The sequence below is a fragment of the Sander lucioperca genome, chromosome 1, assembly GCF_008315115.2.
Source record: "Sander lucioperca isolate FBNREF2018 chromosome 1, SLUC_FBN_1.2, whole genome shotgun sequence".
NCBI classification, from domain to species: Eukaryota; Metazoa; Chordata; class Actinopteri; order Perciformes; family Percidae; genus Sander; species Sander lucioperca.
In genome coordinates this window covers 15,591,774-15,617,135 of record NC_050173.1, presented here as the reverse complement: position 1 = coordinate 15,617,135, position 25,362 = coordinate 15,591,774, and the positions used below count along the sequence as shown (strand labels likewise).

The 25,362-nt window shown below is 37.7% G+C and overlaps 4 protein-coding genes across 6 annotated transcripts; 1 reads left to right on the top strand and 3 right to left on the bottom strand.

Moving 5' to 3' along the window:
* Positions 1-433: 433 nt before the first annotated feature.
* On the top strand, positions 434-7,263 carry ncf2 (neutrophil cytosolic factor 2). 2 transcript variants are annotated; one of them, XM_031307720.2, is made up of 15 exons: positions 434-695; positions 933-1,015; positions 1,207-1,315; positions 1,648-1,782; positions 2,469-2,576; positions 2,757-2,816; positions 3,079-3,122; positions 3,543-3,684; positions 3,852-3,917; positions 4,210-4,264; positions 4,460-4,503; positions 4,652-4,806; positions 4,899-5,010; positions 6,759-6,876; positions 6,970-7,263. In XM_031307720.2, the coding sequence occupies exons 1-15, from the start codon at positions 522-524 to the stop codon at positions 7,059-7,061; spliced, it is 1,497 nt and encodes a 498-aa protein (XP_031163580.1). In that variant the 5' UTR covers positions 434-521; the 3' UTR covers positions 7,062-7,263. The 2 variants fall into 2 exon arrangements, with proteins under 2 accessions (XP_031163580.1, XP_031163581.1); XM_031307721.2 differs by lacking the exons at positions 6,759-6,876; positions 6,970-7,263 and adding an exon at positions 5,780-6,701 and having other exon boundaries at positions 4,899-5,029.
* On the bottom strand, positions 6,965-12,074 carry dph2 (diphthamide biosynthesis 2). Its single transcript, XM_031307722.2, has 7 exons — positions 11,939-12,074; positions 11,319-11,495; positions 11,029-11,141; positions 9,680-9,900; positions 8,578-9,267; positions 7,813-7,995; positions 6,965-7,601 (listed from the first exon to the last, which is right to left on the bottom strand). Exons 2-7 carry the CDS (start codon positions 11,466-11,468, stop codon positions 7,474-7,476), a joined length of 1,485 nt encoding a protein of 494 aa, XP_031163582.1. The 5' UTR covers positions 11,469-11,495; positions 11,939-12,074; the 3' UTR covers positions 6,965-7,473.
* A 953-nt stretch (positions 12,075-13,027) lies between these two features.
* On the bottom strand, positions 13,028-19,073 carry mcur1 (mitochondrial calcium uniporter regulator 1). Of its 2 annotated transcripts, XM_031307724.2 has the most exons (10): positions 18,928-19,073; positions 18,743-18,828; positions 16,983-17,096; positions 16,784-16,887; positions 15,223-15,324; positions 14,744-14,785; positions 14,525-14,596; positions 14,286-14,339; positions 14,024-14,138; positions 13,028-13,227 (listed from the first exon to the last, which is right to left on the bottom strand). In XM_031307724.2, the coding sequence occupies exons 1-10, from the start codon at positions 19,053-19,055 to the stop codon at positions 13,172-13,174; spliced, it is 873 nt and encodes a 290-aa protein (XP_031163584.1). In that variant the 5' UTR covers positions 19,056-19,073; the 3' UTR covers positions 13,028-13,171. The 2 variants fall into 2 exon arrangements, with proteins under 2 accessions (XP_031163584.1, XP_031163583.1); XM_031307723.1 differs by having other exon boundaries at positions 18,743-19,073.
* A 552-nt stretch (positions 19,074-19,625) lies between these two features.
* LOC116055728 (regulator of G protein signaling 9 binding protein) lies at positions 19,626-24,914 on the bottom strand. The gene is made up of 3 exons (XM_031307725.2): positions 24,387-24,914; positions 22,050-22,356; positions 19,626-20,648 (listed from the first exon to the last, which is right to left on the bottom strand). Exons 1-3 carry the CDS (start codon positions 24,480-24,482, stop codon positions 20,272-20,274), a joined length of 780 nt encoding a protein of 259 aa, XP_031163585.1. The 5' UTR covers positions 24,483-24,914; the 3' UTR covers positions 19,626-20,271.
* Between the last annotated feature and the right edge of the window lie 448 nt (positions 24,915-25,362).

Here is a 25,362-nt window from a genome sequence, read left to right as displayed (position 1 = left end):
AAAATATAGGTCAGCACTCCATCATCCCTCTTAAAAACAGAGACCGATATAAGGAAATGACTAATGTACCCCATTAATGTACAGCCTGTTATTTCCATAGGAGTCCAAACACACACACACACACACACACACACACACACACGTACACGTTTGTTTCACTATATTTATGGGGACCCGTCATTGACATAATGCATTCCCTAGCCCCTTACCCTAACCTTAACCATCACAACTAAATGCCTAACCTTAACCCTTACCCTCACCCTAACCATAACCTAATTCTAACCCTAATCCTAAAACCAAGTCGTAACCCTCAAACAGACCTTTAACCTTGTGTGTGTGTGTGTGTACTGTATTCCCCGGTTTTTGGACACACACACACACACACACACACACACACACACACACACACACACACACTTAAATGTACCAACACTGTCATCACACTTCCTGATCTAGCTGGTACAAATCAGAAGAGCTTCCTTAATTTGGTCTATAGCTCAGTGTACTCCTAACCAGCGACCATGTCTTTTGTGGACACTCTGCGCCAGTGGGACACGGCTGTAACTTGTGTTGAAAGACAGGATTTGTCACAGGCACTCAGGATTTTCCTGGCTATCCAAGAACCAAACTCCAAAATTAGTTTTGACATTGGCTGTCTCCATCTTCTTAACCAAGACCTGGATGCTGCTGAAAAGGTATGTCTGAAGTTGGTAAAATGCAAGCCTCAACATTTCACACACATATCTACAGTTTTCATTTCGTAATTACACTAATCAAAAAGTAAAATCTTGCTCGGATGTAGCTTATAAAGCTAAGATGAGTGCTGTGATATGTTGCAGTCTGAGAGTGCAAGTCACTGAGAAAGAAGAAGTAGAGTTTACCATTTCTCTTTTCTTCTAGAGGAAGTTACTGTGTTTTCTGTTGTTTCTCAGGCCTTTGATTGCAGCATACGCAAGGATGAACATTTGGCTGTTGCCTTCTTTCAAAGAGGAATGACGTTTTACAAAAAGAAGAGGCAAGACACAGTCATCTCAATTCAATGGCCACATTCATTCTTCATATTTAACATTACAATTGTAAAATACAAGCCATTCTATGCTTTTATTATCATGAAATTTGGTTCCTAGTCACTACTCTTGTTTGTTTTTACAATTGTTGTGGTTTAATACATGCAAAAGTCTTTAACTGAATTATTTATATTCAAAGGTATGAAGAGAGTTTAGCTGACTTCCAGCATGCCTTCAAAGCACTAAGAGGCAACCAGCTGATAGATTACAAAGCACTTGGTCTCAGATACAAATTATATGCATGTGAGGTAAGTATTTAAACGTCTCCAATCATTTTCATATGTTCTTGTAAAGCCTTATGTAATTTACAAGTGATTAGACTATTCTTCTCTGTTCTGTCTACAACTGGCAAACTGTTTAGAGACATGGAGTACATTGATTTGCTAATCTGCCCTAATGACTAATTTAATGTTAAGACCCAAACAAATAGTTTGTTTTTATTTGACACGGTTAATGGTAGCCATTCTTCCAAAGTACAATTTAACACATTTTGACTCCTTGATACCATATGGATATAAAACGCCTGAGGGATTAAAATAGTAACAAGCTTCTAATACAATAGCAATGTTTCCTGCCACAGGTTCTGATCAATGTGGCTCTGGCTGAGGCTCAGCTGGGTCACTGGGAAAAAGCCCATGAAAGCCTTGTGAAGGCTCTCAACTACAAGACAGATGCCAAGCTCAACATCATCGACAAAGCCCTGGATTCCGCCCTGGTCAGTTAAAATATAGTATCCATTATTTAAAAAAAAAAAAAAAAATCTTGTGATTTAAATATGATCATATTAATGACAAAGAATGATATGTATTCAGCATTGCGTTTTTGTCAGAGTAGTTCAAAATAAAACAAACCCAAACTAATCAACTTTCTGGGAGAAATGGCAACTCTTTAGTGCAAAGTGATGTACCCACCCACAACTCAGACAAGGCTTTTTCATGAAGCATTGCTGCATAATTACCAGCCAGGGCTCAATTCATAATAAAAACCCTATATCAGCCAGTGTATTTGCAAATAAATAAACTTAATATCAGTCTGATCAGTGAAGCCTCAAGGATAAGGCATGGAGAGTGCTATTCATTTACATTAGCGTAGCAAAGTGAGACTGTTTATTAGCAACCGTATTGGCAATTTAATTAAATTATTCTTTCATGAGGCACTGTGGTAGCTCACCTAGGTTGAGCGTGCGGCCCATGCACTAAGGCTCAGTCCTTACCGCAGCGGCCCAGGTTCAATTCTGATCTCTGACATCATGCCCCCCCTTCCTGTCTTCAGCTGTCCTATCGAATAAAAGCCAAAAAAATCCCCCAAAACAATCTTAAAAAAAAAAATAATAATCTTCTTTCATGTCAGAAATACTTGACAGATATAATAATATTCCTTGCAATGCAATTTCACCAACAGAAACAGAAACTTTTCAAGCCAGTCGAGTTCCCATCCAAAGTGCTGTTTAAACCAAATAAGCACTATGTTGCTGAGTTGGAGAAGAAGGACTACCTGGGCAAAGCAAAGGTAATCTGATGGCATACCTTTGTATGAATGGTAGTTGTTACTACATGATTTAAAAGTGTGATATCAACTCCATTAAACTTAACCTGAGTACAGCTCATTTAATTTACTAACATGTCAATCACCTAACAATAGAATTATTTGCCATTCGTAACCTGCATTTTTATTCTCTGCTATCGTCAGGTTGTTGCCTCGGTCGTGCCTCAGGATGCCTTCTCTGGATTCGCCCCACTACAGCCACAGGTGACACATAAGCTCTTCTTTGGCAAAAAAAAAAAAAAAAAAAAAAAGAGACTACAATCTGATGACCAAAAAAATCAATGTGTTATTATTATCTTATGTTACACAATATAAAAAAAATACTACTGTATATGGAAGATATACAGTTTTATGTACAGATTTTAAAAACTTAGAGGCACCTAATTAATTAAAATTAATTTCTGGACATTTGAAACCGTTTCCAGCTCTACTGACTGGAAGCGTTGTGTCTGTTTACATCTGACAGGTTGAAGACGGTCCAACTCGTCCAAAAGAACCTGAGGTTCTAAGGTACAGCAGTCACTTTGAAGTCGTTGAAACTTGATGCTCTCTCAAAAAACACTAAAGTTAGTGTCGAAAAATATGATTTTGTAATACAGTTGTTCTCATTCAGCCTTGTTGCAGGCAAAAATGGTTGCATATTACCTTGATACTTGGTAAGATGTGACAGTTGGTGGATTTTCCACTTTACGTGGAGGATGTGTAAATGGAAAAATCAGCTCTTGATGTGGTAAGGAACTAGAAAATAAGGGAAAAGCATCAAGAAAATCTATAAAATGTTATGCTTTCATAAGAGGAAAATGTTGTAAATCACTGTGTAAATGTACAATTTACAAGAGCAGGATAGAAATGTATTATTACCCAGTAATAAGTAAGACTAGTGTGCGAGCAGGTCTCTTGATGCCATGTGGAAATCTCCTGTCTTCCCAGGGCTTTAGAAGGAGAACCCCACACTGTGCTGTTTGAGTTTGTTCCTGAGACCAGTGATGAGTTGGCTGTAGTGCCGGGCAATATTGTGTTTGTACTGCAGAAGGGTGCCGACAACTGGGCATCTGTGATCTTCAATGAAAGAGTAAGGCCACTGTGTACAGAATCCGTACATCTGCAACCTCTACGCTAGTGTGCATCTCTGTTTTTATAAAATATACATAGAAACCATTATTCATGTCATGTTAAGAGAATTCATATCATGTTACTGTCAATTGAGAGCATTCATCATTAATGTGATGTCAATTATAGAGGGGACTTGTTCCGTACAATTACCTGGAACCTTTGGAGATCCATTTGGCTTCTAAACAGAATGAGGTAAGGAATTATAAGTATCATTTCTTGTTTTGTAGATTGCTTCTTAGTATTTTTTTTAGAAGCAATGTAGTCGACGGTAAGGCTACATTTTGCTCTGAGACGTTAAAATGTTTGTTAAAAACATTATCAGTAGTCTTGTTTTAATTTTCTAAGCATACCCTGCAGGTTACTAAAATGACACTTGATGAAATGTAGTATTTGTTCAAGTTTTTTAAGTATGCAATAACATTTATAACACTTATTATTTCTGTATTTTAAATGGCATTATTTGGATGGTATTAATCGTGGACAGGGAGTATCTCAGCCTCCAAGTCGAAAACCACCGACCAGACCTGAAAGGAAACAAGGTATTCTTTTCTGACACACAGATTAAGCAAACTAGAATAACTACAAGCACCATTCTCTAATTGCTGCTAAATACCATTGCCTCTGACCAACTCAATCCATTGGTTATAACAAATGCTCTAACAATAGCAAGAATTTTTGCAAATACAATTTGACCCAAATAACAAAACTTGTTCCCCCTATTCTCTGTATTTGAGGTCTTACTCCTAGTGGGAGCAGCAGTGGAGACACAAAACGAAAGGTATGCTTTTTACGGTATTATGTAGACTATGATACACCTGTAAACCAGAAAATGGGCCAACATGTGAAGTATTAAAGTGTTTTAGGGTAGATTTTCTTTTCATTTCTGTGATTTAATTCCATCAATGTGCCCTTTCATTAATTGCCAGGAAGAACACAAACAGCCTACTGACAACTCATATATTGTCAAAGTCCGTTTCACATTCAACTTTGCTGTCTCAGTACCACCCGGGTCTCCCTATGCAATACTGATTGAGAAAATCAGTAAGAAACTGAATCGCCCTCCTACTGCAATCACCTTGAGGTGAGGTGCACATAAAACAACAATCTATCAGTTTAATTGATATATTGTGTTACTGATAGACTACAAAATGAAATTCTTTTGTTTGATTGTAGTTTAACCTCCGAGGCAACGGAACAAAGTATAATCAATGCCAGCACAGAAATGGAAAGTGTGTGGAGTCGTGCCAGTGGTGTGCACATCACTTTGTGGTGCACCACCACAGAGGTAAGTAAATGGTGGTCCCTTGTTGTCAGACTGATCTCAATAAGTGGCGTATGTATGACACGCCAATTCGTATGCCATTTTGGCGTGTTATCAAGACGCATACTCGCTTTTTAGCGCGTTTATCAACGCCGTTTGGCCTCCATTGACTTACATTACCTTGTGATTGTGTGTCAATTTACGCCATAGCGAGTATGAAAGCCCGAGTGGTGTCCCGCGTGTCACGTTTCCTAAACCCAACCGTTGCTTTCATCTTTTACTAAACCCAACCCTGTTATTGTTTTACTAAACCCAACCGTCCCATTCTTCTTTTACTAAACCCAACCGTCCCGTTCTTCTTTTACTAAACCCAACCGTCCCGTTCTTCTTTTACTAAACCCAACCGTCCCGTTCTTCTTTTACTAAACCCAACCGTCCCGTTCTTCTTTTACTAAACCCAACCGTCCCGTTCTTCTTTTACTAAACCCAACTGTCCCGTTCTTCTTTTACTAAACCCAACTGTCCCGTTCTTCTTTTACTAAACCCAACCGTCCTGTTCTTCTTTTACTAAACCCAACCGTCCCGTTCTTCTTTTACTAAACCCAACCGTCCCGTTCTTCTTTTACTAAACCCAACCGTCCCGTTCTTCTTTTACTAAACCCAACCGTCCCATTCTTCTTTTCCTAAACCCAACCCGTCCGCTGTATACGACGCTCAAAACGCGTACAGATAACACGCCACTTGGCTTTAGAAAGTGGCATGTATGTTTATGCGAAGTCATGATGTCACGTTGTTGTTGTAATACAGTTACTCAGGCTAATATGGGTATTGATATTGTTATGAATATTTGAACTTGCTTAGTACTTTCATGATCTTCCTGATAAATGGCATTCAAGATTTTTCTGATTAGATTTTTGTCAGGGTGGCAAAGCAACATTCAGACTATTGAAGCTCTTCATTATGCACTGACATGTGAGTAACCTCACAGAACTAACAGATGGGTTTCATCCTCAATCATGGAGGTCCTGACATTTTTTTATTTTTTATTATAGGAGTACTTTATGTTAGTACTCCGTGTTGGGTTATGGGCTTCCTGTACGTAAAAGTTATACAATGAACTATAAAGCCAGTGCAAATCACCCTGAAGAAGGCCGCTTTGTGCCAATACACCTGGGTTGCTGCCCAGTTCTATTTTTAATGTAAGATTTAGATATGAAATAGCTATTTAAATACAGGCTTTTTAATTTTTTCACAAGAAAAGTGCCTTGGACCTTTTTTCTCTTTTGAAGTTTTGTGTTCCCTTTCCAAAGAGCACCTTCATGATTTGTTTTGAACTTCCGAGTACTAGACTTTTCTTCTTAAGTCCCTTGAGTTGTGATGAAAATTATGGAAAATGAAGATATGTCTAAAGCATTACAAGAGGCTAAGGGACGGGCAATGTTTGACTGATTAATGGCTGGCTAACAAAGTGAGGAAAAAGTATCCATTTACTTCATTCTTTTTTCGTTTATTTACTTCTTTTTTTTTTTTTTTTTTTACTTCAGTTTCCTGCTGTATACTTTCTGCTACTAAATGATTGTATTTATTTTAATTTAAGTAATGTCTTGTCAGTTTTTAGTTAATTACTTATCATCCATCTATTTCAGTAATGTCATGCTGTTTGATTTGTTTTTGTCTTGTAATTTGACAGCGATGAGCCTTCAAATGACGGGACAGTGTTTAAAAATAGATTTAGCAGGAAATTAATATTTGTGTGCATTTTGTGTTTTTAGCAAACTGATGGAAAACCAGAGAGCGAGACTCACTTTGTGGCACTTCATTCCTACGTGTCGTCAAATCCAGAGGATCTCAGTTTTCATCAAGGCGATACAATCACATTACTCTCGAGAGGTGAGACTCCGTTCTTTCATATCTCATGTGTTTAGAAAGACTGATTTGTCCAATACATATCATTCTAATTTGTAATTTCTTCTTTTTCTTTAGTAAACCAGGATTGGCTGGAAGGGCAATGTAATGGGAATACTGGTATATTTCCTGCATCCTTTGTGGAAAAAGTTCCTGTCAATGGGCAGTAATTCAAATAAATAAATAAATAAATGTAAACAGAAAAGATATGAAAGCCAGTAATACAGTTAAGTGTCCAAAGCTGAGAAGTGGTCAGGTTTCCCCTACTAAAACCATTTTAGAATCAACTCCATTTGATTAATCCGGGCCTACATTTTTTTAATGAATGTATACATTTTTAAACATCTTTCCATTAAAATAAATCACAATACATTTGGACAAATGTGACAAGTTGTAATGTTTGGACAAAAAACAAGTCATCGGTTTATAGATTCTGTGATTCAGTAAGTAAGGTGACAATAAAGTGATATCTGATATTGATTTAATAAAAATGTATCATTATTACTTACAGCTTCCAGTAATTGCAAGCAATATACATTTAATACCTGCAGGTATGATGAAATGATCTGTTGAGTTAAGTTATCATGGAGACGTTCCTTCCTCTTCATAGGCAATAGCTATGCCTCTCCTGCCCTGTACCGCCTTCACCACAGGTGTCTCTCCCAGCTTCTGCTCTAAGCCCCGCCAGCTTCGCTCTGCCAGGAAAGACGCTGAGAAAGCAAAAATGTGTAGAGTAATACACGACATTTAGAAGTGTGTTTGTGCAAAACTAGCAAATTACGTGTTTTTTTTGTTTGTTTTTGGTCTGCTCACATGCACAAGATGTAAGAGTTACTGTGTGTGTGCAAAGCTTTTTACAATAAACTAAAACGATGTATGGAAACTAAATGCAAAAAGTGTCTTATATGTGCAGAATGTTACCAGCTGAGTTGGTGTTGGCTACAGTGAGCGTCTGGTTCCTGAGGACCAGGGATGAGCCACAGGGGGACACGGCAGGCTCACTGCTCAACAGGCTGGAACTTCGCAGAGCTCCTGTGATCAAAGACACGTCAGTCTCATCGCCCTCCTCCTGCTGGTCAGCCAACGGCACATGACTCTGTCCACCTGGTGCAAGTTTGAGATAAAAAAAAACAAATAAATAGAAGTACAAAAAGACTTCATTAGGCTACTGGTGGTAACAAATAAGCACAACCTTGTTACCAACATGGCTAAAGATAGAGAACCGTATTCATATTAGGGACTGTACGCAAATTATGGAGAGGGGGGTGGGGGATCGAATCTTATATTTCATTTTTTTAAATATATTTTTAGTCTTTTCTTTGATTTAGAAAAAATGCAACACCCTATCATTAAGATGTCCAAATGTAGTAGAGTTGGTACAAATACTTTCAACATTAATAACTAAAAGAGAAAAAGCATTAAAAATGTGAGATGTAAACATAATATATATTAATTGTCAAATTAATATTTACTGTAGCCAACAATGCACATTTTAGAAGGGAAATAAGAAATGTCCAAATTTTTGGAAAATTTTACATTTAATCACTATAATGTGGATCTTTAAAATACTACAGAGATCATACTAGTACTACGAGTAAGTTTTCATACCCTAAACCCTAAAAAAAAAAAAAAAAAAGTTGAGGAGTTGATTTAGTAATTTCTGATGTGAATAAATCCCAATCTAACCTGGCAGGAGATGTCGAAAGTCTGTGACATATTCCTCTGACCACTCCCTCTTCTTGTTGCAGGCCACCTCCATCTCAAACGGTGTTACTACAGGTTTATAGAACTCACTTGAGTCCAGCAGTGAGTTCTCAGGACATGCAATTAACACAAAGATGTCAATTTCGAGAAAGTTTGCCAGTTTGGGCACGTTCAGCTTCCCCATGGCAAACATGTAGCTCTTCTTGCCAGCTCCTCGGATGGTCTCTTTCAACTGCTGGATGATGTGGAGGTAGTCGGCCATCCCCAGTGTGCCAACCAGGATGCCAACCACGTTGGCATCTTTGGCCCTTTCTATAGCGTAATAACGCTTCATCAGTGTACGGTTGATACTTACTGACTCAGTCCTCCCCGCCATTTTCACGGGGTCAAAAGAACAAAATGAGCAGCGATTCCAAGTCATCATGAAGTTTCTCAGAGTTGCTCCCTCTTGGCCTACATAAAACATACTGTAATCAGTGATGTTTAAACCACTCCTCAAGGAGAACTGCCTTCCAAACTGATAAATACGCTGGTTGCTGTCTGGCTCCGACAGACGGGTGTCATCATGCTTTCTTTTAATCCGGCCGTGACTGTAACACCGCTCCCCTTCGACAACAAGTTCTGAGACGACAAGGTTAGGATACTCTGGAGAAAGGAGCGTCAGAAGATCATCTGAAAAAAAATATATGCATGTTGTATTATAGTCAATGAGAGAAAATCCCAAACTTAGGCTTAGATGTTATTAGGCAATACTTAATGCCTTAATGGAGGATGTGGCTAATATGACTTGTTACAGACTGCAATTAATATTAACTAATATGGTCAATTTGTCCTACTATTCATCTTCACCTTAAAGCTGTCCTATTTTCATGAAGAATTACACACAATGATTTGAAAGATGACTTGTTAAATAAACTCGACTCTATATAATGACATAACTATATATTCTCTCGTTCAGATAAAAGAGCATACAGTAGGGCTTTACAGATAAGTAGGTAAGTAAAGTTTATTTATAAAGCACTTCTCTCAGACAGAGTCACAAAGTGCTTCACAGACCAAATAAATAAATACATTATAAGCTTACCTATAGCATGAACATAGTTGACGTCACAGAGGATGACGATGTGACTCTGTGTGTCCGGGTAGAGTTCTCTGAAGGCAGAAGTGCACTTCTCAAGATCCACCGGTCTCCGCTCAAAGACGTACATCAATGGCAGCCTTTTAGACGGGCTGAGGCAAGCGCTGCCATAGTGCACAATGCAGTCGGCTCCAACATGTTCTGCAGCTATCTCGTCCACACAGCAACTGCTCATGACAATTCAACAGTTAGGAATGCAAACGATAATCACAACACCTTTTTTCAGATACATTACTAAAGGTACCACTGGCCACTGATTTTCCACCTCACTTTGCATGAAGAATCCAAGCAATAAAAATGACTTACAGTAAGTGAATACACCCATGCTGAAGTTGACTAAAAAGAGGAATAAATCTTTATGCCTTAATTTAAAAAATGAGGAAAAATCCAATCTTTAAGGACACCAATTTTCTTTGTGAATGAATAATATATCGTCAATAAATAAATGTTCTTCCTTAAAATACAGGGGGCATAAGTAAGTACACCCCTATGTTAAATTCCCATAGCGGCAGGATACTATGCATCCTGATAAAGTTCCCTTGGCCTTTGGAATTAAAATAGCCCCACATCATCACATACCCTTCACCATACCTAGAGATTGGCATGGGGTACTTTCCATAAGATCATCTCAATGCAAATCAAACCAGCTATTAGGCTAACTGAAATAAAACCATGCCAATCTCTAGGTATGGTGAAGGGTATGTGATGATGTGGGGCTATTTTAATTCCAAAGGCCAAGGGAACTTTATCAGGATGCATAGTATCCTGGATCCATGAAATAACTGGCCTTTAAAAATAAAACTCTGCCTGCCGCTATGGGAATTTAACATAGGGGTGTACTTACTTACGCGCTTGATGGTGTTTTTTGCCCCCAACTGCTCCTTCCAGGCAGCGCTGCCACCGCTGCCTTCAAGGCACCTAACCCTAACCTTAAACCTAACCATAACCAGTGCCTAATCCTAGTGCCTTCCAGGCAGCGTTGCCTGGAAGGAGCCGTTGGGGGCAAAAAACACAGATAAACTACTTATGCCCCGTGTATTTTAAGGAAGAACATTTATTTATTTACGATACATTATTCATTCACAAAGAAAATTGGTGTCCTTAAAGGTTGGATTTTTCCTCTTTTTTTTTTTTTTAATTAAGGCATTATGATCAATTTCCAAAAGATGATTTTTTTTTTTATTCCTCTTTTTAGTCAACTTTAGCATGGTTGTATTCACTTATGCTTAGCACTGTATGTAGCCTTTCAAGTGCACATTATTAACCAAAGTTTTCTCAGTTAAACCTGGTGTTACCTGCCATAGGATGTATCTCCCAAAATGAACGTCTTGGCATTACTGTTTCTCTCGATCTCCACTGCTATTGCAACTGAATCCACCAGCAGCTCATCAGGAAACTGCAGTGCAACCTGTGAATATTAACCATTTTAGACAAATAAACTTCTCAACTTCCTGCATGTTTAACTTTAGTTGCTTAACTGAACAGCTTAGCAAACAGGTTTTTAACAAGAATTGTGTTGTCCTTCCATGCTTTTATAATTAACTTAAATATTTACATGACTAAAAGTAGAACAAGATGTCCTCACCTTTTCAAATTGATGCTCTCTGATGAAGTCGCAAGTCTCCTTAATCTGATATAACTCTTCAAGTTTTTCCAGAGGGGTATTTGTCTTCACTGTAACGTCTACCAGACGCTGTATTACGGTTTCCGAGCTGCTGCTAAATGCGTCAGCCATTATTACAGAGGAAACACGAAACAGTGCCTGCAAAAATGCAATATACAATACAATATATTAGTTTATCAGTTGGTGACAAAGCAGCCAAGTTATTGGAAATAGAACTAACATTTCTGAAATCCTTAACAGTTAATTCTGCCGGTGAAACAACCCACCCAGACCACTGGAAATACCATTACATTTAGGAATGGCTAAATGATGCAACATGTAGCCAACCACTTCACAACATTGTCAAGTGGACGTTATGTTATTTTCTTATAGCTAACGACACATATCGTGTCAAACGTATAGCTTGTTAACCATCCTGTTTAGGCTTTTAAGTTACCAATTAACGCTAGCGTTACTACGTTAACGTTACGTTACTCTGGTTCCGTCTGCTAGCTTAGCCGGTAGCCGGTCTTTGTTTACTTTAAAATTAGTCATTTCAAACTATCATTACTTACATTTACAACACATACATGTAAACTTACAATTCAATGTTATAAGTGTAGTTGTTGACGGATAAACGTTTTTTTGACAGCTACACACGTGTCCGCAGTAGAGAATACATTACGTTAAAGTTGCTCCACTATGACAAGCACTTCCGGTTCAAACGTTTTTCAAAATAAAAGCCAGGTTACGTTGACAATAATGCCTTATCAGCTGTTTATTTTCGTGCCATCATTTACCTCAAGAGCTATGCTCAAGAGTCAAGACAACTCATATTTCTCTTCTATTCACTCCTTACATCATTAAACTACCTATATCTACTACTATTACTATCACTACTTTAACTTACTCACATTTCCAGCCCACTGAGTTGCAATACACATAAGTAACATATTATGTTACTTTATATTTTGAAACAGAGGAGACAGCAAATCTGCATGTTTATGTAAGACTTATAATTTAGAGCAGAGCAATGGCCAGTTTCCAAAAACAGTACCATCAAATATATCCCTACACAAAATTAGCAATAAAAAGAGACTTAATTTGTTGGGCACCAAGTTTACATTTATTGACAATTCATTTTATTCAAATAACATAAGTAAATCAATCATGTTACAAAAAATCTGAGACCACAAAGCAGAAAGATAGATACAAGTTGAATATCTGTGATAATATAGCAAAGTGGTTAAGAGTCCCAATGACCCCTCCTTCCTCTGATCTTCTCTCCACAGCTTGATATGTACATATACACAATAAATACATAACATTTTTGAAAAGTTTAACTTCAGTTTTAAACAGCATTATCTGAATAAGAGGTCAGTATTTATAGCAACTGTCTGCACAACATTTTCTGAATGGAGTTTTTAAAAAGGACAGTAAATTATCTTCTAAATTAAAAAAACTTTATAAAGTACATTCATCAACTACGTTCCGGCAGGAAAGAAATAACCACGGGAAGCTAAGATATTATTGGCTAATAATAATCTATGAGTCAAAATTTCATTATTTTGGGGTGCCCTGATAGCTCACCTGGCTGAGCGTGCACCCTGTGTACGTGCAGCCCTTTGCTGCTTTTTTCTTCCCTCTTTCCAGTCTACAGCTGTCCTAGCAATTAAAGGCAAAAAAGCCCCCAAATAATCTTTAAAAAAAATGAATGCAAACTTTCAGACATGAAAGAGATTTGGTCTCCGGCTATTGTTAGATCGAGAGCATGCATTGAAAGTTCTAGTGTCACCGGAGGTTATATGAAAATCATAACTACAGTATGGTCCTGCTTACATCCAAATACGATAGAAACCCAAGACCACAGTGAGACAGGTGAACACTGAACCTGAAAGATAAAAAAAGAGCATAGGTCAATCATAAGTCTGCATGTTTCAGTAAGTCCTTTACTTCATTTTTATACTGCCAAATGTTTGATAACTACTTTTGAACAGGTGGAAATTCTGTTTCCTTGCAATTTAAGTTTAGACTGTCAAATTTAGCGGTGAAGTGTATTGAATGTAGCCTAGAAATCTAGACGCACCCTAGCGGCAGCAAATGTAATTTGCAGCCAGGGTCAGTCTAGCAACTCTCTGTTGGCTTACGAGCTGGAAAAACCAAATTCTGGTAATGCCAATCACATCGTGTATAGAGTCAGTGGGCGGGCTTAACATAAGGACGGCAGAGTTGCGACGGTTCCGCGTGAATTTCCTGCTACTTGGAAACAAAAAAGATGGCTGCTGCTGCTGCTGGCGAACAGCGGTCTTTCGAATCGGCTTTAGCCGCAACTCTGGAAGACTTGGAGTTAAGCACTGAAGTCATTCTTACAAAAGGAAGATGTGTTCGGAGTTTTGCCGACCGGATACGGCAAAAGTTTAATCTATCAACTAGCGTTGCTCTGGTTGGCTATGAGTGCAGAGGGAATTTGAAAAACAACTGTTTATCCCGCCCCTCGGATTTAGCCCTGCCAATGGTTATTTTAAATCACGGCATTTTAAATGAATATTGCTTTCATTTTTAAATTGCAAAAGTTGTACCCATAATAACCCACTTTAAAACAGTTGACATTCATTTTCGACAGCCCAAGTTCTTATGGCTATAATTGCTGATTCTACACACTGTAACAACAATGCACAATGTCCTACCTGCAAGGTATTTTATAGTATCCAGTTTATGAGCCTCTAACATGGTTTTCAAACCAGCCACTTCCGTGTCTATTTTCATGTAGGTCTGAGTTAAATGACGATCTTGCTCTGCAGTCTGTAAAAAAAGGCAATTAGACACAGGCATCATAATGAATCACTGTATCGTCGTCTGACCCGATTGTGCGCTATATTACCATGAACTACAAATTAGATGTGATAGTATAGGAAACATGTACTGCAGGTGTACAGCACATATACAAACCATTTCCTGAATCTCTGCTCGTGTTTCTAGAAGCATCTTCTCATGCTGTACTTTCTGAAAATGATAAATAATGTTTTATTTAGAAGAGAAATACAATAAGTGGGATTAAGGATCTGTTAACAATAAAGTCATTATCTGCAATTATCTATCGTATATGTACAAGTGGAGATGACAAAAAACTAAATAAAAGCGCAGTCGACAGAACTCCAAACACGTATTTAATGTTCTCAAACACCTACCAGTGCTTTTGCGCGACTTTTCTCCAAATGCATGTCCATAACAGTGTCCGAGCGCACTTTATTCATGACATCCTGCAAGGATACACAAAGGAAAGTCACAACAAAACATAAAATAAAAACATCTTGGATAAAAAGAAAGATGATGAAATGCTTCTAAATAAACTTCTACCATAAAACTTGGACATAAAGGGATTTGAGTTAATTACAATGACCGCTTACAGCCAGTTGGACCTTGAGCTGCAACAACTGGATCTCGAGTTTCTGGAGAAATGTTAAAATATTGACAAAGTTGAGTCATTTGAAATCAAAAACAGAACAGACGTGAACATACGTCACAGTACACATGTTCCTCCCAAACCTGGCAAACATAAAGCAAGAACATCATACAGTCTTCCACTCCTATATAAGCTGGTGTGACAGATGTTTTTATCTAAAAATGTATCTAAATTTGTATTAGTTGTGCATTTTGTTTTTAATTCAGATAATTGATTGACCATCCATTTGTCTAACTTAAATATATTCTATCTTCTTACTCTATAACTTGAAAGTGGATGATGCAAGTGCATGTAGTTTTGTCAAAAGTCAGTTTTCTGCAGATGGATGTGAATTCAGGGACCATGGCGATCAACACAACAAACAAGGGCACAGATGCAATTACTTTTGGGAAACGGCTTAAGTCGGCTGTTGAACACACTTACCTCACTTTCTGCCAGTAAAGTAGAGAACTCACTCTTCTCCAGGATTACCATGTCCTTCTTTACAGCCACTATTTGAGACATCACACGCTGCAACATGATCTCCTGCCAAAATCACACAAATAATGCAAACATTAACAAGAATACCTTAGTAATGCATAGTCAATTACTCATCTGGACATAAAAAGGATGGTAGTAACCCCTTTAAAGATACGGAATAGGAGAAGAACCAGAAATCCTGCACACTGTCAGGATGGGTGCCACTTTGAAATCCTGACAGTGCAGGTACTGTATATCGGGTTTCTTTCTACAGTTTTTGATCCTACACACCGGTCACTAAGACTTTATAGTGAGTACAAAGAGAGTTTTTTAACTAATAAGACATAAAAGTACATCTAAAAAAAAAAAACTCCAGGTGAACTCTTTGCTCCTCACCTCAGGTGCTGCGAGCAAATCACTCCGCCCAAGTAGCAGAAGTAGCAGTGCTTCGCCTTCTGAGAATATAGTTCCCAGTATGTACAGTGCTGCTCATGAGTATTGGAACCCATGCTAAAGTTGACTAAAAAGAGGAATAAAAAAATGGAAATTGATCTTAATGCCTTAATTGAAAAAATTAGGAAAAATCCAACCTTTGAGAACACCAATTTTCTTTGTGAATGAATAATGTATTGTAAATAAATAAATAAATGTTCTTCCTTAAGTATTGACACCCCTATGTTAAATTCCCATAGAGGCAGGCAGATTTTAATTTTTAAAGGCCAGTTATTTCCCTTGGCCTTTGGAATTAAAATAGCCCCACATCATCACATACCCTTCACCATACCTAGAGATTGGCATGGGGTACTTTCCATAAGATCATCTCTCAATGCAAATCAAACCAGCTATTAGGCTAACTGAAATAAAACCATGCCAATCTCTAGGTATGGTGAAGGGTATGTGATGATGTGGGGCTATTTTAATTCCAAAGGCCAAGGGAACTTTATCAGGATGCATAGTATCCTGGATCCATGAAATAACTGGCCTTTAAAAATTTAAATCTGCCTGCCTCTATGGGAATTTAACATAGGGGTGTACTTACTTATGCCCCCTGTATTTTAAGGAAGAACATTTATTTATTTACAATACATTATTCATTCACAAAGAAAATTGGTGTCCTTAAAGGTTGGATTTTTCCTAATTTTTTCCATTAAGGCATTAAGATCAATTTCCAAAAGATGATTTTTTTATTCCTCTTTTTAGTCAACTGTAGCAGGGGTTCCACTACTCATGAGCAGCACTGTATACGGTTAAAAGATGACTGTGTCTCATGTGACCTTGTTATTTGTACACGCTGTGACTATACAAATCACAACCTGTAAATAGGAAAATGTTGGCGTTATTCCAGGATCTGGGCTAAGCGAGGCTAGCGGTGGGTGCGTCAGACAGAGTTACAACACACACGGAGATGAGGAGGTTATGTATGGACTCATCTAACTCTGGGGGATACGGTGAATAAGCTAAAGTCCCAATAAGTCGGCGTGTTCCTTTAAACCTACAACAAAGAAACCTCCTCCTACAGTCTCACCTGCAGCACTTTGGTTACCATGTCATTATAGATGACATCCATGTTAGAGTTTGTCATCCTCACCAGAACTTTAACCATCACCTCAGCTTGCCGAGTTGGGAAGCCTGTTTAGGAAAATCAACAGCTTGTTATTAACAAAGCAGAGTGATTATATATATATGGTGACATTTTTTTGAAGTAACAAAAAAGGGAGCCAAACCTTTTTCCTCAAAGAGTCGTACCACCGCGTGGGTATCAAAAAACAGCCTCCCGCCTTCAGACTTTGGTACGTCTGGGTTCAAATACTGGAAGGCTTTGATGGAAGTACTCAGCTCTGAAATCAATGATAAGAAGATGGGAGGGGTAATCCAAGACATTCAGCATTACCTGGACACTGGAATTGTAGAGAAACTGTATTACTTGTCCCTACCTTTCTGTTTTGCAATAAACACTGCATGTCACTGCATATTTTATCACTACACGTGTTTCTGTATTTTTGTAACTTCTGTCTTGAAGCTTTTTATCAAACAATGTAAGTGGCATTTTCGCTACACATTCTGTTAGCAATGACATGAATATTAAGGTGTGTTTAGGTGTGTCTTCATTACACAACATGTATGCACATATTAATGACTCCAAGTAAAAATGTAATGTAACATGTATATTTCTAAATAATGAGTATAACATTTCTCCTTTCTCACTTTTTTTTTTTTTTGAAATCCTTATCACATATCATATTATAGCTCATAATATATCTGTAGTGTACATATAAAATTGCATTCATATATGGATTATACATTTGCTTAAAATTGGCAATGTTCTTTTATATTATGGAGCAATATATTTATAATCACTTATATGTGTGTAGCCCATACTTCATATTTAGTGTTTTATATTAGAAGAATTATAAATGAAAATATTTATTAGAGATACGGTACAATGTTAAGGTCAGGCGTACAAAAATTGAAGCTCATAGTAATAGTTTCAAGCAAAGGTATTCATTTACTAATGTGTGAAATAACTGATAGGTGTGTAAGTGCACAGTTGTTTTATGTTGTGTATTTTGTATTGTGTTGTTTTCTGAGCTGCTATTGTTTCCAATATACATCCTACGTCACTTCTTTTACTCCTGCAACAAATGAAGTCCGAACATGATCAATCAAAGGGCTTTTAACTTGTCTTATTAAAGTCTCTGAGCAATTCAAAGGGGACAAACACTATCTAGAGAACTGATCACATTCCCAAGATCATATTCATTACAACAACAACCAGGATAAGTGGTGGGTAAGGACAGGTTAAACCACATTTACAAATGTCAACCAAAGATAGTTAATTGATAAAGCATTTTAATACAACACTCTGTGTTGGTGTGTGACACACATAAAAAAAAAAAAAATTAAAGGCCATGTGCTGTATATTATGTAAATACAGTGTGGATGTGGGTCTATACTGGATCTTTAGAAATATCTAACACTAAGAGTTGTAACTGTAGAAGTTTGCAGTTAGTGCATTCGACAATGGATTTTTTTTTCATCCATAGCAGCCCTTAATTGAGGTTTACCTTAACAGAGTTTCAAAGCAAAGCAGACCGGAAGAGGACTTTTATTTTGACACTCAAAAAAAGAGCAACACACATCACAACCTGACTCTGAGCCCATGTGGACGGTAGCGATTGAGGCTGAGGGCAGTACGGTGACATATATGTCTGTGGGCAGTACGGTGACATTGGCTGATGAGCTTAGATTGAAAAGTGTCCCGTGGGGGATTCTGAAGGGCACGTAGCTGTCCATACAACAAAAAGTACCTTTAATTTGCGTCACTTATGTACAGCGACACTGCATTTAAGCACAAACTACTCATACTCAGGTTTAAAGTACAGTTTCTGACGTTTAGCTAGGTGCAATATTTACGCTATTTAGACCGTAAAGGCCATAGACTGTATATATTAATATATGTCTATGGTAAAGGCATATAAGTTACCTCTTGCGGACATGTGTGTCACTGCAGAAAGATGCCTGCTCTTCAGTCCAGCTCGTCTCCCTCTCCACAGAAGCTTGTCAAAGTTCCTAAAAGGTGGAGTGATGATGTATCGGACACACGGTGATTTGTTGACAGCTGTCGAAACAAAACTGCTAACTCTGTCTTGATTAAAAGAAAGGTCATACCACTTTTCTGGGTGGTTAACACCAAAACGTTTAAGTTGCGAATGACACTGTTTAAGCACCATTGTTGTCAAAGCTTTTGTTCCGCCGTCCAGCAGCAGGGATGTACTTCCGTTTGTGAAAATCTGCATTGCAACTTTTCCCCACTTATTGGTATGAAACTTCCACCCGTCCGGTCAAACACTTCAAAATAAAGTTCACGTGTGTCACAAATGCTACTCATACCTTCATTGTACATATTGCGGATGCATCAGATCACAGACTGTATGCATCAGATTAGACATAACATTACATCACAAAAATGTAATTTACTGTAAATGGATTTTTGTTGTTGCTTTTTTACTGTAGAGTTTTAAATCATAACTTTGGCGCACATAACATTACATAGGCCTACTATTTGCATAATATAATAAAAGAACAGTAACTTGAGTATTCAATGATATGTGTCTAATTGCATTTATTGGTTCAGTTTGTATTTCCTCCTTCCTTTCAGAGTGGATTTCCTCAACATCGCAAAATTATAATTATTTATATAAATGTATTTTGTCAACTCAGCATAATAAGTTTTGGTTGTTAATAATAAGGAATAATAAGGTTTGACCCACAGTTATACAGTATCTGACAAGACAGATAAGCCTTACAGACTTTTATCGATTATATAATTGTATTTACCTCTTTGAAAAGTATGAAAAACTAACAAAGCAGTACAATGGTTAGTTTAATGCCATTTGAATTCTGCACATTTCATGATGATTTGCATACAATGATTGGGTGCTTCACCAAAAGTGTTAATCAATAAGAATGAATGGAAAACACAACACAGTCATATCAAAGTTGATACTTTTAGAATGCATAACTACACATTGTCAGTTCTCTACAGCACAGATTATATACACAATAAATAACACTCAATCAAAAAAAGGAATAAAATGTGACAAGTGTCTTTAAGGAAAGGAGAATGTACTGTAACAAAGGGAAGTATGAGCTCTATCTTTTTTCGAGGTAAAAATCAACCTGTTCTAGATCGTAATAATTATTTTTACTTTACACCAGTTGACATTTTAAAGCCATTAAATGGCAACCATGTATTTTTATTACTTTGTTCAACAAAGATAGTTTAAAGTGTATGGCATCTTTGGATTTACTGCAATAAATGGCAAACTGGTTTGCACCCAGATTTATTTCTGTGTATTTCATGCACTAGTAGATCATTTAGTTGTTATTATTATAAATTTGTATTATTTTTTTGAAAATTCCTTTTGGAACAAGTACGCAAAGAGTCAGTGTTACTGAGCGTTGTTGAAGTTTTACAGAAAAAAAACAAAGTTGAGTGTATTAAGGTTTTGCTCATGTGAAAAAGATTATACAAACAGATAAAGTGGCTGCAACCAAAACAACAGCAAACAGCAATAAGAGCACATGGATGTGACTGCGCTGGCATGGAGGCTGGTGTCCAGGCTGCTCCTCATCCACTGAGAGCAGAGCCAGGGAGGCGCTGTCACTGCTGCTGAGCACCTCTGCATACTGGGGCCCATGGGGCTCCACCATCCAGCGCATCACGTTCACTTTCATCTCCATGTCATCGATCATGTGGTCCATTTGGCTGATCTCCTGCTCCATGGTGCTGCGCTCTTGGCTCTCCAGCCCAGCAGAGAGGGTTGGATTCGGAGCTAGGTTCAGGTCTGGCAGACTGAGTGCTCGGGCTGCTACCTCACTGCCTCCTCCTGCATTACCACAATCAAAATTGAAAAAAGAATACTACCAGTCAAACATGATTTAACTGGTTCCAATGGTGTAGCTTTGGTTTGAGAAGTGGGGGTGGGGGGACAAAACAGAGGGTCTGGGGGTCCTCTGCCAGAATAATGTTTTCGATTTGAATCCTATATTTTGCATGTCTACATACATTTGTAGGGACTATGGTGATACAAAATCCAGGAAATAATTAAGTTGATTATGATGAAATTATGCCAGAAAGAATAGTAGGCTACTAAACTATGTATAAGAAAAAGCTGTCTTACTTTCTTTATTGCTTAAAATAGGGGCCAATCACCAAGACTTATAAATGAAATAATATCAAACTAATTTGAAAGTGGGGGGGGGACACAAATAGGATTTTGAAAAGTGTGTGTATGTGTGTGTGTGTGTGTGTGGGGGGGGGACGTCCCCCCTGTCCCCAGTGGAAATTACACCCTAGACTGATTCTAATGTCAAAACAAATGAATGCAGCCTAATATCATCATAGCCCAATACAACACAATAAATCATACCCTCAGGAAGGTTATAATCAGGGTGCAAAATTAACTTGTTTGTCCATTAGCCAAACAGTACATTTTCACACGATAGTCCATTTTGCCTCTCTTCACATTTTAGAAATTCAAGAAAAGACATCACAGTACTATTCACACCTAAATAATCTCTGAAAAGCAGTGGTGGAAGATGTACTCAGATCCTTCACTTAAGTAAAAGTACCAATACCACACTGTAAAAAAAATACTCTGTTACAAGTAAAAGTCCTGCATTGAAAATGTTACTTAAGTAAAAGTATGCAAGTAGCATCAGGAAAATGTACTTAAAGTATATAGTAAAAGTACTCAATGCAGAATAAAATCCTGACATTTTAGAAAATGCAAATGATCAAAACAGTTCTGTCAATCAACCAGGTGTTAGATCATAAACATTTCAACTGTACTTGTAGGCCTATGTATTGTTGGGTAGTTTAATTTATAATAAAACATTGCATTTTTAAACTACGTGTGTTTTGTGTGCAAACATCTTAATTTGTAAAGTAACTAGTAGTAACTAAAGATGTCAAATGAATGTAGTGGAGGAGAAGTAGAAAGTGGCATGAAAAGAAAAGACTCAAGTAAAGTACAAGTATACCTTTAAATTTGTACTTAATTGCAGTACTTGAGTAAATGTACTTAGTTACATCTCACCACTGCTACAATAGGGTGTGTTATTTTGTAGATGACATTAATATTTGTTGTATATCTTCCAAAGTTTTCATATTGGACACCCAGGTCCAATTTTGTTTTACATTATTCATCTGATGTGCTTCCCTTGACTAATCCACCTCCTGAAATACTATTTGCATACACGATCACAAGTGCAGGGCTGTAATGTACCTTGTAGGCCAGTTTGCACCAGGGCATCGGTGTTGGCCAGAGAGAAGATGTCACTGATGTTGAAAACTTTGCACATGTCAACGTGGAGGAGCTCTAGGCTGGAGGAGAAGGCCACCCACAGGAGCTCCATCTCCTTCCGCTGCCCCTCAGGCAGGCTCTTGTTCCGGAGATGTGAGGTCAGATGATTACAGATGGACACGGCCAACGTTAGGGCCTTTTCTCGTGTTTGCCGCAACTCATCCCGCAGCTGCAAGCTGTCCGTGCAACCACCGACATATGAGGCCAAGTGTCGGTAACATGCCACCACCTGTATGGGGAAAAATAAATACCACAAATGTAATTGTGCTATATTTGATCTGCAGTTTGGGGGAAATTAAGGGAACCTGAAGCTGTGTGCTGCCAACCAACATGCCTCTGTAGCTGCTTGAAATGAATACTGGATGTGTTTCAGTGTCTTTTTGGAAAACATTACAACATACAATAATTAAACTATTGAATATTTTCTCCTAAAATGTTGCCCAAAATTATGCAAAAGCCTTTTTTTCCCCAAAGTGTTGTAGTATAACTGGGAGACCAGTTATGCGTGACGTAATTTTGGTGAAACTACATTATACTAATAAAGCTATCCAATATTTTTTTTGTATCTCTCTTCAGTGTTGCACTTTGTAGACGGTGCCTGCGCTAAACACTGTCTGGCTAAACATTGTCTGATCCACAGGCTTTGAAAGCAAGAATCTACATTTCTCCTGCAACTCAAAAGATGTGACAGCATGGTCCAATTTGTTTGGTATTACACGCCCCTGCTGTGTACATAACCCAATCGGGTATACAGCAGACCACTTGCTATAGATATCGTGCACCTCTCAATTCAATTTTCAATTATATTTATAGTATCAAATCATAACAAGAGTTATCTCAATACACTTTACAGATAGAGTAGGTCTAGACCACACTCTATAATATCAGTCCTCTGAAGAACTGTCCTCTGGTGAACACATTAACATTGTCAGTTTCAAATATGTCCTTAAGACAAGACAAATCAGACAAAATCAGTGCTTCATGAAAGAAAGAAAAACAGAGGTTTGGTGAGAAACAATTCTGATAAATATCCCATTCATCATCTAAAGCTGCTTGTAACAATAACTTTGAAATGTTTAAAGTGGGACAGTTCCGCTTTTATGATCTATATGGTAACATGCAGTGGTGTAGTGGTAGTTGATGAGGTGGGTGTATTACTAGGTAGATGGGTAGGTTACCGAGGAGGAAGTGGGTATACTCTCCTATATATTCCAATAGCTTTTTGGCTGATAGGTGGGTATACTGTAAACCACCAGAAAGAGCGGTGGGTATACCCTCCACTACACCACTGCCAACACGGTATTTTATTAATAGGCATTAGCTTAGCCCTGGAGGATTAGCAGGAGTGGTTTCAATGAAAAATATTACAATTAATCCCATTATCATTGATCTATTCCTAGATAAGCCAAAGCAACCTTGTGCAGTCAGAGCGTGGATAGATGAGGGAACACAACAATAACTACAAGTATGTTATATTATTTGATTTGTGTACTGTATGTATTAATTGGCATTTTTACTTTTCCATGCAGTATGATTTATACTCAAATGATACTGTGTGCTTGTTATAAGTGCAAGCTCTTAGTATTAAAAAATATATATCAACTGCGTAGCAAGAAAATATTAAGTATGAAGCAAAATGTGATTGTAGACCAAATGTTTTCTCACTGTGCAAAAAAAAAAAAAAAATATATATATATATATAAATTAACATGCCGTCAACAGCAAAACTATTACAGTGAATTATAGTTTAAACAACTACATGCATGTCAATAACAGACAAATTGCCAGACATGGCCATAATCTGACACAGATACTAGGTGCAGTGGACCAAGAAATTCTTTTCAGAGTGCTTTTTTAGCCACAGGGGGGAAAAAAAGATGCTTTGGTGTTCTGTGTATGTTTAGTCTGAAATATTAACGAGTTAAAAAAATAAATAGTGAAGATGGAATAATTGATGCAAAACACATTTAACTTTTTATATATTTTTACACTATTGCAATATTGAACTGCAATTTTCTAAAAAAAAAAAAAGTCACAAATATTGGCTTATAAAATCAGATTTGTTTAAAAATGCTTTTTCAACCTCAGTCATTTTCTGACATGTATTAGATGGCAACCTGCACCTGCTTATGCAATTGTAAAAATTAGAAACAGACTGAAACATTAATTAAACCATACAGCAGAACTACACCCAACCATTCTTTGTCCTAAACAGTCATAGCATTTAAAAACAGGTAAAACATGCATGGAGCAGCTTACCTTTATCAAAGAATCCACCTGAGCCTTTCCATCAACCAAAGCCTTGTCTGTGCCTACTGTGCAATCGTCGCCTACTTTGTTATTTACAAGTGGCATGAGGATGGCTTGTCCAGAGTCACAGACTCTGCCACAGCAGGTAGGTTTGGCCCAGCTGTTCACTTCTCCGGCTGCCTCTGCTCCTCTTCTTCCCCTGGAAGATTCTTCATTCAATGGCTGAGACAGACTCTGTCCCAAAGCTGCATGATGCACTGATTCCACTCCAATGACTAAATTACTGGTGCCAAAAATGCTTTGGAGGCTAAAAAAAAATAAATAAAAAAAATAAAAAAAATGTCCCACACAGAGCCAGAAGTGGGAGTCAAAGTAATGAGGGGGAAAAAAGTAATAAACTGATGTAACCGTTAAGCAAGGTGCTAATCCTGCGATTGACCCCTTTGCACTGATGCAGGCCAAGTCGAACAGCTAATCTTATTAAGCATCACTGAGAGCGGAGAGATAGAAGAGCAGCTGGATGTCTCTACCACAATGGCCCTTTCACTAACTGAGACGGGGCTGCGCTCTGTTACCTCCAGCACGCCACACACCGATACGTTATTCACTCAACTGTATGTTACATAACAAATTCATTAGCATGGTGGACATATAACATTCTTAAGATGAATGTGTTTTACAGAAAAGTAAAAACTATTAAGCAAATAAAGTGACTCACTCAATGAATTGCACATTTTCTTTATGCTATCAGGGTCTTTTGTAGTTAACTTTCCCTCAGGTTCAACGTATTCAGAGCATAAATTCCCTGGCGTGACACTTCTATAGCAGTGCATGTATGCATGTATAACAGGGTTTCTATGAGAAAACAGGACAATGAAACCATATACAGTATGTGTATGCATGTGGCCATAAAAGGACCCAATACCATTAACGCTTAGAATCTAATTCATCCAAAATTTCAAAGAATTTATATTGTCTATGATTA

What these genes read in the sequence shown, in the direction of transcription:
- LOC116055728 (XM_031307725.2), bottom strand. Translation starts at nt 24,482, where the DNA reads ATGCCACTTGTAAATAACAAAGTAGGCGACGATTGCACAGTAGGCACA. An exon ending in AGGTGGATTCTTTGATAAAG is followed by an intron (nt 22,357 to 24,386) that starts GTAAGCTGCTCC and finishes TTCCCCATACAG; the next exon opens with GTGGTGGCATGTTACCGACA. An exon ending in GGTGCAAACTGGCCTACAAG is followed by an intron (nt 20,649 to 22,049) that starts GTACATTACAGC and finishes GTGGTAATGCAG; the next exon opens with GAGGAGGCAGTGAGGTAGCA.
- mcur1 (XM_031307723.1), bottom strand. Translation starts at nt 19,055, where the DNA reads ATGCAGATTTTCACAAACGGAAGTACATCCCTGCTGCTGGACGGCGGA. An exon ending in CTTTACTGGCAGAAAGTGAG is followed by an intron (nt 14,786 to 15,222) that starts GTAAGTGTGTTC and finishes ACATTTCTCCAG; the next exon opens with AAACTCGAGATCCAGTTGTT. An exon ending in GAGCAGAGATTCAGGAAATG is followed by an intron (nt 14,139 to 14,285) that starts GTTTGTATATGT and finishes CTTTTTTTACAG; the next exon opens with ACTGCAGAGCAAGATCGTCA.
- dph2 (XM_031307722.2), bottom strand. Translation starts at nt 11,468, where the DNA reads ATGGCTGACGCATTTAGCAGCAGCTCGGAAACCGTAATACAGCGTCTG. An exon ending in GGAGATACATCCTATGGCAG is followed by an intron (nt 9,901 to 11,028) that starts GTAACACCAGGT and finishes TGTCATGAGCAG; the next exon opens with TTGCTGTGTGGACGAGATAG. An exon ending in CAACTATGTTCATGCTATAG is followed by an intron (nt 9,268 to 9,679) that starts GTAAGCTTATAA and finishes ATTTTTTTTCAG; the next exon opens with ATGATCTTCTGACGCTCCTT.
- ncf2 (XM_031307720.2), top strand. Translation starts at nt 522, where the DNA reads ATGTCTTTTGTGGACACTCTGCGCCAGTGGGACACGGCTGTAACTTGT. An exon ending in TCGCCCCACTACAGCCACAG is followed by an intron (nt 2,817 to 3,078) that starts GTGACACATAAG and finishes TACATCTGACAG; the next exon opens with GTTGAAGACGGTCCAACTCG. An exon ending in TGGCTTCTAAACAGAATGAG is followed by an intron (nt 3,918 to 4,209) that starts GTAAGGAATTAT and finishes AATCGTGGACAG; the next exon opens with GGAGTATCTCAGCCTCCAAG.